General features: G+C 55.7%; 1 protein-coding gene across 3 annotated transcripts in view; it reads right to left on the bottom strand.

Moving 5' to 3' along the window:
* Positions 1-687: 687 nt before the first annotated feature.
* Positions 688-11288, bottom strand: part of LOC111152385 (zinc finger protein 76) — a 32472-nt gene continuing 21871 nt past the window's right edge. Inside the window, exons 1-13 of one of the 3 annotated variants that reach the window (XM_022510914.1) lie at positions 10223-10287; positions 9897-9977; positions 9710-9787; positions 8383-8582; positions 5877-5993; positions 5479-5554; positions 4811-4936; positions 4529-4708; positions 3556-3789; positions 3298-3461; positions 2423-2587; positions 1800-1913; positions 688-1376 (exon numbers count right to left, since the gene is read on the bottom strand). In XM_022510914.1, the coding sequence (XP_022366622.1) occupies positions 1272-1376; positions 1800-1913; positions 2423-2587; positions 3298-3461; positions 3556-3789; positions 4529-4708; positions 4811-4936; positions 5479-5554; positions 5877-5993; positions 8383-8582; positions 9710-9787; positions 9897-9977; positions 10223-10244 (1662 nt within the window). In that variant the 5' untranslated portion in view covers positions 10245-10287 and the 3' untranslated portion in view covers positions 688-1271. Of the gene's footprint in view, positions 1377-1799; positions 1914-2422; positions 2588-3297; positions 3462-3555; positions 3790-4528; positions 4709-4810; positions 4937-5478; positions 5555-5876; positions 5994-8382; positions 8583-9709; positions 9788-9896; positions 9978-10222; positions 10288-11288 lie in introns of those variants that run through there. The other 2 variants (XM_022510913.1, XM_022510915.1) reach the window with 2 other exon arrangements.

Genomic DNA, 11288 nt, shown 5'->3' with positions numbered 1-11288 from the left:
AAGGTCCAGTGGTGGCTTTGGGATTCCATAGCATGGTCCCATTGGGCATCTCCAGAGCTGGGACTTCAGCACCAGAGCAGCACAGTCATCGGAGACCCTCGCTAACCTTGGCAAAGGCACCTCCTACCCCGACTCCACTCTGGGGCTTTGCCCACTTGGAGACACTGACTATGTGCACAGTGGGGGCTGGGCACGGAAGGGCTCGATATCACACAAGGTAAGGTAGGAAAAAAACACAGTTCCTCTGAGCCAACCATCCCGATGTCTGAGATCCAACCAGAGCCTGGAAACAGTGGTCACCCTGGGCCCGTCTACCACCCTGGAGCCCACCTGCTTGGGTACGGGCAGGAAGCCACCTTACACCCATGCCCCTGGTAGGCCAGTCCCACCAGTCTGGCACTGAGGCCCGGTGGGGTTGGTCTGGGGATACAGGGCTAGGAGCCTAATTCGACCAGCCCTGGTATCAGGGCCCAAAGTCGAAAGGAGGGAGGCAGGGGCCCAGGTGGAAACTTGGAACTTTTATTAAATACTCATTCACCCATTTGCCACCACCAACCAGAGCAGGAAAAAAATTATCAAAATGGAATTAAAAAAAAAACAAACCAAAATAAATTCAACCCAATCCCCAGTATGTACAAGGCCACTCCCTACCTCTCTGGTGGAGAGGAGAGGGGCGGCTGGGGGTGGGTGGGGCTGGGCACCCTTTCTCCAACCACAGGCCCCTGAGCGGTTCTGTGGTGGCAGGAAACCCTGCTGCCAAGTGGCCAGGCACCTTGGCAGGCTTCCAGGGAGGTGGTTATTGCTGGGAGGAGCAGCGCTGGGCCTGGTCTGCTCCTGCTGGGCCGAGAGCTGGGCCAGGTGGCCCCTTCCCCTGGTGGGCGGTGACCAGTCAGAACAGAGGACCAGTCCCCACAGCAGTCCTAGTCGCCATCTGAGAAGGGGATTGGACTGAGAGATTGGAAGGGTGTTCTCTGGAGGAAGGAGAGTGGGCACCCAGCTGATTCTGAAGAGGGGATGCCCCAGTGCAGCCTGGTGATCAGCTTGTCCTCTTTAGCTCCTGACACCCTCCTCTGATTCCAGCTGTGCAGCCCTCCCCTGGAGCAGGGCCCCCGGCATCCCCTTCATTTAGGCTGTTTTCCTGCCGCCATCTCTCCCCGGAGACCTCTGTGGCCACCTTCCAAGTGTCGGCCACAGCCCGGGCCCTTGGAGCAGGGGTGCCTGTGCGGCATGGGGCCTCCTCCAACTCGCTGTGGAATCCAGCCCCCTGGGACTCAGCAGCCATTCTCTGACTCTGTGGCCTCCAGGGTCACGGCCCCTTGCTGCATGGCAGCAGTGGCCACGCTGATGGCCTCTTCTAAGGTCTGCTGCTCCTCCAGCTGCAGAGAAGGGGGGAGAGAAGCAAGGAGAGAGTCAGTCACTCCCCACCAGACTCTAGTGCTAGTGAGTATGTGGCCTGCTTTGCTGAATCCCCTCTATCTACCCAGTGCCAAATACTGAACACTCAGTGGGGCCCCCGTGAATGGCAAGTTCGCTGATAGAGTCCCAATGATCCCGGGTCAGAGAGAGTGGCCTGTTCATAGAAGGGGATCACTGGCCGGAGGGGACCTCAGTGATCATCTACTTGAGCCCACTTATTTTCCTGATGAAGAAACGGAGGCACAAAGAGACAAAGGGTTTAGACCACCTGGCATTCTTTTTTGGGCCGAATGCCCTTCTCTTCAAGATCTCTGTCTCCTTCCTCTCCCCTCCTTATTCCCTCCTTATTCCCTCCTTTCTTAGGCTCTGGGACCTCAACACACCTGCACGGCAATGTGCGTTCCGTTGGCTGTGGCCAACAGTGCCACCTGTTGGTGATGGAGGGATCCTACACTTGCGTTGTCAGCCACCACAGCCCCAGAGGTAATGATTGTAACCTGAAAATAAAAGAATGAGATTTTTCCAAGCCACCTATGTTACTCTCCCTCCCCCCAAGCCAAATAAAAATCCTTTCAAGCAAGGTGGCGGGGAACAAGCCAGAAGGGGATGGATAAAACCATTATGGGTCAGATTAATTAGCACGGGGCTCAGAGCTGAGTGAGGTGGCATTTTTTCTCTGACTGAATTTAGGGATTTGGATTCATAGAAGGTCAGAGCTGCAAAAGACCCAGTGGTAACTTAATCTCATTTGAAAATGGACTGAAGCCCGTGGAAAAGTGACCTGCCTGTGGTGGCAAATTGAGTTAGAGGTAGATCAAGATTTAGACACTGTCTCTTGACCCCCAGTGAAACGCTTTTCCAGAGAACTGATGACGCAGAGGAGCCGTGGGGGGAAATCTTGGTCCCCATAAGAAGGCTGGACGAGGCTGGCCGGCACGTTAATGCCCACCCCACAAAAAGGAAGGACAAGAGAACAAGAAACCCCAAGCAAACCGCCTGGTCATACGGGCTGCGTCTGCGTGCCATCAGCGCTGACCATGGTGACCGTATGTGTGCCAGCTGTGGCAAGGTCATCGTCCTCACTGGGTATGGTGAGGGTGGTGCTGCTGTGCTGGGTCACCATGCTGATAGCACTCCCCAGGGCCTGAAGGTCTTCGGGGGACAGGCTGACCTGGCGACAGGAAGGAAGATGAGCTGAGAGTGCAGTGGCGGGCTGTCTGAGAGCCCCTGGGTACGAGGACCTGCGCTCGCAGACAAGGTTAGCTTCTTGAGAAGCTGGAAGACTCGCTTCATGTCACAGAGGGGGAGGGAGACAGGGACAAGCAAGGAAAACAGTTCTTCATTTGCCTAAAGGAGATACTAGAAGAATTCTGTTGACCACTCCTATTTACCACCACTTTGCCTTGGAGCTCATTTCTATTTCAGTCTGGGGTCTCCACCCCAAATTTCATCCTCATGTCAACTCCAAAAGACAGAGGTATGCTTGTCAGCAAGGGTGCTGACAAGGGTCTTATCATACCGCTGGCTAGAAACCCCGGCCTCCAGACCCCACACCATGCTCTGGTCCCCACATCAACACGCCTCTCTTGAGAAATGTCTCAGTCAGACGATCAGGACCTGTCGGCCTCCACATAAAAAGGGAAGCTACTAATTGCTCTCGAAGTTCTAGAGGCTGAGGTGGAAGCTTGAGGAGAAGGGGCTGGCTGACAAGACTTGGGTCCCTGAGCCTCAGCTCTCTGAGCTCCACGAGGCGATAAAGAGAACCTGGGCAGGGGTGGAGCTGTCAGAACTTCGGGAGTCCCCGGACTGAGAAAGGGGACCAGCCACAGTGGCACACCCTTCCCCTTCCCCACCCTGCCCCCCACTCCCGAGGGCCTGTACCTGCTGGGCGCCGTCCTGAGTGATTAGAGCCACCTGGGGGGCCCCGTCCTCCTCGGTCACCATGGCCACCTGGGCTGGCAGATCATCGCCCTCTTCCTTCACCTCCGAGAGGTAGGCAACTCGGGAGCGTTTGGGTGGCGGATTCTCCTCGGTGGCGCAGGCGGCTGCGAGAGGAGAGCCCGAGCTGACACCTGCCACCGGCGGGCTCCGGGGAGGCCTGGCCCGTCCCCGCTCTCACCTCCTGCCCGGAGCCCTCACCGTCGAGCTGCTGCTGCTCGTACAGGGCCTGCTCACTCTCCTCCGTGGCCTCGAGCTCGCCGTGGGCACTGCGCTTGTGCATGGCCAGCGTGGAGGTCTGTCGGTAGGTCTTGCCACACGCACTGCATGTGTACGGCTTGCAGTGCGTGTGTACCACATGGTGCTTGTACAGGCTCGAGTACTCGGTGAAGCGCTTCCCACAGCCTGGCACCGTGCACACGTATGGCTTCTCCCCTGGGGACACTGGGCTGTGAGGGGGCGGGAACTGGGGCTGGCAAGGGGAAAGCTAAGGGGCCAGGGTGGGGGCGGGCAGGGCAGGGGAGGAGAGGGATTGAGACCAGGGACTCTCAACAGACATGGCTGGGGGTGACGGCCAGCAGAATGGAGGGGACAGGAGTGTGGGCCCGCTGAGCCCAGAGCAAAGGCCGGGGCTCGTGAAGGGACTGGCGGGGGGACGAGGCGGGGCTTGTGAAGGTGGAGGTTGTGAATAGGAGAGGCAAGAGATAGAAAGGGAGGACTGACATAGCAGGGGTGACGGGGGAGGGAGGGGACACGTATGCCAAGAGATGACACAGAAGGCTGGACAAGCAATGTGACATTGGGGAGGGCGAGCATATGTAGGAGTCATATGGACAGTGGAGGAGGGGAGGAGCTAAGGGTGACATTTCAGTTTTCTTTTCCCCCATCACGGCTGACCCTGGCCTTTTCCTGGAAGCTCAGTCAGAAGGGGAGAGCTCAGGGTGGGTGCAGGGAGGTGGCAGGGAGCTGGAGAGGGCCAGTGGGACCTGTTGGACGGGACCGGACTGGAAAGGGAGGAACCCACTGAGCCCCCTCTCCCCACCCACAGGCCAGCCTGCAGCAGCCAGGAGGAGGGCTTGAGGCTCAGAGTCGAGAACACGTCTCAGGCCAAAAGCCCAGAGGCGAGAGGGCCAGGGCCTCAGAAGGGTTGCTTCTCGCATGCCGGCTGGCCCACCTGTGTGGATGCGCACATGGTTCTTGTAGTTGGTGGCGCTGGTGAAGCCGCGGCCACAGTGCGGCTCGGGGCAGGTGTAGGGCCGCTCGCCTGTGTGGGTGCGCACGTGTACCTTGCGGATGTTTGATGTGGTGAAGGAGCGGCCGCAGCCCTCGAAGGGGCACCGGAATGGGCGTTCACCTGCGAACATGGGGTGCGTGGGGTGGGCTGGCTCAGGGAGGGGGATTGCGCCGGAGTCAGGAGCTCCAGGTCCCAGTGTGAACAGGGCAAGGCCTGGCCTACCGGTGTGGGTCCGGACATGCTTCTGCAGGTCTCCTGAGGTCTTGAAGGCCTTGCTGCACAGCTCCTCTGGGCACTTATATGGCTTTTCACCAGTGTGGGTGCGCACATGGCTCTTCAGCCCATATCCTGTCCGTGGGTGGGAGGGAGGGATGAGAAGAACGCTCCAGGGAGCCTTAGCCCCCACGGCCTCATTATCCTAACTCAGAGGCTCTCCATCTTCAGGTGGGCTCTTTGTGGCTCCATGGCTCCTCAAGCACAAGAAGCCTGTGTCGGCCTCTATCCCTACCCAACCCCAGGCAGATCAGAGGGGCTGGAAAAGCCCACGTTGCTCTCCTCCTCTCTTCCGTGCAGCCAGTGCCATTCTGGAATGTGCATCTGAGAGCCACAGCTAGAGGTTTCCAAGGGGAAATGAAGTCCAGAGAGACGCATGGCCCAAATACTCCACAGCCAATGGAGGTGGGGGGGTCTCTCTATCAAGCCCCGCTGATCCCTTTGCCGGCCTGGATTATGTTGCCCCCAATAACAGGGTTTCTACCAGATGGGCCCTGCAAGTCAGAGCGCTTGGGCAGCAGTTGCTCCAGGAAGGCAGGAAATTCCCAAAGTGAATCTAGAACTTTCCACCCTCAGGTGGAAGCAGTCCACCTTTAGTCTTCTTCCAGGTAGGTTACCTGTGGCAAAGGCCTTTCCACAGCTGGGGAAATCACACCTGTATGGACGGTCACCCGTATGAGCTCTTTCGTGCACCTGTGAGGATAAGCAACCACGGGATCAGGGGGACTGGGGTATGCAGGGGCTCTTCAGTTGTCTTTAGGGCTCAGAGTATCAATAATGGCCACCTCCTTTATTCTGTCTCTTTAGCTGAGAGGTCACCTCCTCCAGGGGGCCCTCCCCGATTCTCTTCCTTCCTGCACTCTTCATGCCTGTCACCGGCCCCTGGGCTAACATTTCGGTACACTCATCTCTTCCTTTCAATAGGGCAGGGACCAGTTCTAGTCAAAGCAGGAAGGTATAATTACAGCCTGATGGGGAAAACAGTAAAGCTGAAAGGTGTGCATGACAGCCTTACCTTTAAGTGATGAGCAGTGGTGTAGAGACGCCCACAGCCTTTGTAGCCACAGCGGAATGCTCTGTCCCCAACCTGCTGTCCTTTGCCATTATGGGGAACCTGGCTGTCATGCAGGACCTGAGGAAGAAAAATCTTGAGGTTCCTATCTGCATCCTCCTCAATGATGAGAGAGAAGAGGTGAGATAGAGGCCCTAGCTGGCAGCTTATGACCCAACATGTGGGGCTAAGCCTGCCGGGGGAGAAAGGCAATGGGGGGAAACAGACCGAGACAGACAGGAAACAGGCACCGAAGCACTCTGCAGAGGAAACAGGGCTGACATGTGGAGTCCCCACCCACCTGTCAAGGATAGAGGGAGGACTCAATGTCACAGGGACTATGACAGCTATGGAAGACAGGCCACCTCCCAGACAGCTAGGTAAGGTGGCCATTCAGGCCACCCCCAAGCTAGGCTTTAAAAAAATATATTAAAAAAATATTTGTTTATTTATGAGGGGGGCGGGGCATGCAAGGAGCATGGCGGGGGAGGGGCGGGGGAAAGAGAATTTCAAGCAGACTCCGTGCTGAGCGTGGAGCCGGACACGGGGCTCAATCTCAGGACACTGAGATCATGACCTGAGCTGAAACCAAGAGTCAGGCACTCAACCAACTGTGCCACCCAGGTACTCCTTAAGATTTTATTTTTAAAAAAAGATTTTAGTTATTTATTCATGAGAGATCCAGAGAGAGAGGCAGAGAGCGAAGCAGGCTCCCTAAGAAGCATGGAGCCTGATGTGGGACTCAATCCCAGGACCCTGGAATCATGACCTGAGCCGAAGGTAGATGCTTAGCTATTTGAGCCACCCAGGTGCCCCTTAAGATTTTATTTTTAAGTAATCTCTACACCCAGTATGGGACTTGAACCCACAATCCCGAGATCAGAAGTCCCACGCTCCACTGACTGAGCCAGCCAAGTGCCCCAGCAACCCCCACTCTTGACCACATGCACCTAGGAGGCTGCAGCTTCAGGCACCGTTATCCTCTGATGTGAGGAGACCCCTCCCTCCCTGTGTGAAGCCCGTGCTCAGCAGGGGCATCAACAAGGGGGCCTGCTGTGGGGATACGCTCACCTGGGTTCACCAGGGTGAGGTACAAGCAGCAAACTGCAGAAACACCTGGGACAGGGGCCTGCAGGTCCTCACCAGGAGTTTCAGCTCTAACCACAGCACCCAGCTGGCTGACTGGGAGCACCAAGGCCTCCCTTGTCATCTCTCTCGGGGAAACTGCTGGAGCCACCCACTTCACGCCTGCCCCAGGGCTTTAGGGAGCCTTTACTGCTCTTCCGCTTTCCTGAGCAGGGTCCTGTTGGGACTGTCCCTTAGTCTTCATTTCCAGGACACTTTGGCCTGCCCAGGAGCTCCTGACATAGAACTCTGGAAGGGATGGGAAGTAGGAGACGAATTGGTGAGGCCAAATTCATGGCAAGGTCTGTCAGCTCCAGGTCAGGGGGTCAAGTAGCTGACAAAATTTCACAGACACTTAAACAGCTGGAATTGGAGGGGGGGCAGTGTCACAGGTGGCCAGGCCTGCTTTGGCAGGCTAACCCACTCAGGTGTTCAGATTTCATTCCCATGCCTCACTGGTTCTCAGGGAATCAAGGAACTTCAGGGTTGGACGTGACCTCTGAGGTCATCTAGTCCTGTCTCATCCTCTCAGAGGCGCGAGCTAAGGCCTGGGAGCAGAATGACTCACTCAAGGTCAGACTAGATAGTAGCAGCTCTCAGGGCTTGTGATTCAAAGCCCAAAGCAGTCTTCTATCGAGTTTTGTGCTTCATGTTGGAAAGACACGAGAGTTTCCTCTTCTCCTCTGATACTGCGGCATAGTCTTATTATAAAGCAATTGCCCCCCCCCCAGATCTTCGGGTAACATCTGTGGCCCGGGGAGCCCTGCCGTTTTCACCCCAGGGAGGGTGCCCCCGGTCTGGCATGCTCACAGATCTCATTGCCCCCATCCCCCGTGGGCAGGACCACCACTCCAGCAGAGACAGCGCTGATTGACCCCGGGAGAGCCCAGCTCTTCCTCCTTCACAGCTGACCTATGGTACGGGCCCCGTGGTCCAAGAATCCCAGCTGCTCTGCCGCATCTACCCCCGCCACTGCCTACTGAGGTTACGTCCCCAAATGACTACATGAGTTGCCAAGAACAAATAAATCCGAGACCAGCTGACCTCGGTGGCCCAGAAAACTGATAAAAGTCGCTGGCTCTAAGTCGCCACCGTACAGCTGTCACGGTCCCTTGCAGCCACCTTCCCTCGGCAGAGATGGCATACACTAGAGGGAGTGTCAACAGCGGTTGGTGGCCCCAGTCATGCTGTCATGTGCGCTCTGGATGGTGATGTAAAAGACACGTCGGGGGAGCCGGTGTGAAGGGGCAAGAAGGGGAGTCATAGGAGAGCTCTTGTCCCCTACGGTGGTGGCGGTCAGGTGGCCAAGGGAGTGGACGGGCCACGTCAGGCTTGGCGAGCTCACCTTGCTGGCGTACTGCTCCAGGGCCACCACTGTGTCTGCAGTGAAGCCCTCGTCATCCTCCGTGGCCAGGTCCTCCAAGCCCACCTCCGTCTGCACGGCCAGGATGGCGCTGTCTGCTGGCACAGCCACGGGGTGGTGAATGTAGGCAGTGGAGCCGTCTTCCAGCTGGACAGCTTCCAGGGCGCTGGGGTCATAGCCCTCTGCAGGGAACATGCGGTTAGTCCTGAGGCCGCACAAGGGCAAGGCATATGGCGGGCACCCTGGCTTTAAGGTAACAAAAGGCACATATGCCAAGGAAGCCTTCAGCATCTCCTGGTCACCCCCTTGGTGAGTCACTCTGGCTGACCCTTCTTTGGGGGCTGACTCCCAAGAAAAAGGTCTCCTTTGCAGCTCTGGGAACTCACAAGGTCCCTGAGGACCCGAGGGGACCATCATCATCTTCACCTTCATGACCACAAGAACCTCCTAACTGGTGGCCCTCCAATTATCTCCAGGCCACACACCATCCAGAGAGATCTTTGCAGGACACAGAGGAGATCATGTTACCCGATGGTTCTACCACTTCCTACCAGTCTCAGGATAAAGACCAACAACCAACCCTTATCTTGACATCCTGGGCCCTGCCTCTCTTGTCTTACCTACCTTACTCCCCCCGCCCCCCTGGCTCCTAGCATGGAATGAAACATGCCATTCTTCCTCCTCCCATCTCTGAGCCTCACATGCTGTTCCTTCTGTTCCCTGCCATCCCTCTTCCTCCAGCTAAGTCTACCCTTCAGCTCTCAGCCTGAGCGTCACCTTTGCAGAGAAGCCCTCCCTGAGCTGATCTCTGCTTATGATGATCAGTTCTTTGGTGACCGTTCGTCTCACTTCTGTCTCCCCCACTAGCCTCTAGGAGAGCAGGGACAGTGCCTGCCTTTGTCCTCACTTGTATACACCACACCTAGAGCAAGGCCTGGCATGCAGTCGTTGCTCAAGAAACTACTGGCAGAAGGAATAAATCATTATTCCTCAGTACTTAGAGACTTCAGTCTTAAATGTTACTAAAATCTTTACTGCTGGCCTTGGATGACATCCTTGGGTCCTGTTTAAAGCCCTGAGACTTTGCAGCTGTGTTAGAGACAAAGCCACCATTGAGGCCCATGCTTGTGAGCCCAGGGGCTCAGTTTCCCGGAGGCGGAAATTGCCGCTCCAAGGGTGGGCACCAGGAAAGGTAGGTGAGCCTGCTAATCCCATCGAGCTTGGGCACTGCAGCTCCCACGGCCATGCCCCAACTCCAGCCAATTCTGCCTCCCTTCCGTCCTACCAGTCGTGATGACTGTGACCCCACCTTTGGGTGTGCGGTGTATGTAGGCCATGCTGCCATCTTCCAGCTGCACAGGCTGTCCATCCTCGAAGGAGAGAGCTTCTGTAAGGAGAGCAATCTTGCTTTTCTCTGGAGCTTGATGCCATCCCAGCCCTCCCTCGTGGGCGCTGCCTGGCCTCCAGGAGGCTGGGGTGTCTTGGGGTGCCCTCACCTTTCTGCACCGTCACTTGGTGAATGTATGCGGTGGTCCCGTCCTCGAGCTGGATCACTTGCCCTTCCAGCAGCTTCTCTCCTGTGAAGGTGGAAACGTAGAGAAGCAGTTCAGGCCCTGAAGAGGGTCAAGGGACACCTGCCTGCTTCTCGAAGAGGTCTGTTTGAGGCACAGTTTGCATTTCTAAGCATGGGTGACATGCCCTACGTCCCCTGCTCCTTGACTCCCTAGGCCTGGGCCTCAGATGTACCAGGGGTGAAGACATCCCACCATGAGGAACCCTAGAGCCCCCAACAGATTCCCTTCCTCTACTCAAGGAGGAGCACCTTCATTTATTATTCCATCCATGTCCGGTGAAGTGGGGACTTCCAGCCTAACGGTGAGCTGCTGGGAATGATCTAAATAGAGAACAAAAAAGCCCCTGAAACGTGGAAAGACCTCAGTGGGTCGAAATTCGGCACTCTAACTGAACTAACAAAATGAAATACACTCCTTATCTCCCACTGTGCAGTATGCCCAGAACTAGACTGTCTAATAAGGCAGTATAGCTTGTGGTTAAAAGCAAGTGGTTCTGGAACTGTCCAGGGGTCCTGGGTTTGAGTTTCAGCTCTACCTCTGACTAGCTGTGTGTTCTACAACAGTTTATGTAACTTTTCTGTGCCTCAGTTTCCCCCCTCTTGAAAAGAGGATTAAAAACTGTGTTTCTGTCACTGGGTTGCTGTGAGGGTTAAATGGATTAAGGAATGTAAAACAATGCCTGGAACATGGGTGGTCAGCCCTCAGTAAGCCTTTTTTTTTTTTAAAGAATTATTTATTTGATAGAGGGTGAGTGGCAGGGGAGGAGCAGAAAGAGGAGAGAGAGAGAACTTTAGCAGACTTCCATGCTAAGCATGGAACCTATCGTGGGGCTCGATCCTGCGACCCTGAGATCACGACCTGAGCGGAAACCAAAAGTCGGATGCCCAACCGACTGCGCCCCCCAGGAGCCCCAAGCCTTAGCTTTTATCGTCAGAAACCCGATCTCCATTTTAGAAGAAACAGAAAATAAAGCAACGGGGAGCTAATGTGGACACAACTGCCGTGCTATGGCTTGTTCTCTAGGCCTGTTCCACTGCCACCGTGGGGAACATCTCCTTCACTCATCTCTGACGTTTTCATTTCATTTTTCTAATTAAAAGATGACTCACCTAAGACAACAAGCAGTATAAAACATAATAAGACTCCAGAGTTCCTGAGACATTACTCTTCCTTTACCTCAGATCTTTACTGGGAAGCACTTTTTTTTTCTTTTTAAAAATTTCATTTATTGGGGCGCCTGGGTGGCTCAGTGGGTTAAGCCGCTGCCTTCGGCTCAGGTCATGATCTCAGGGTCCTGGGATCGAGTACCGCATC

This window comes from Enhydra lutris, unplaced genomic scaffold (genome assembly GCF_002288905.1).
Source record: "Enhydra lutris kenyoni isolate GAN:26980312 unplaced genomic scaffold, ASM228890v2 scaffoldscaffold28, whole genome shotgun sequence".
Taxonomy (NCBI): domain Eukaryota; kingdom Metazoa; phylum Chordata; class Mammalia; order Carnivora; family Mustelidae; genus Enhydra; species Enhydra lutris.
Note: the sequence above shows the minus strand (reverse complement) of the source record. Positions and strands in the feature narration are given on the sequence as shown.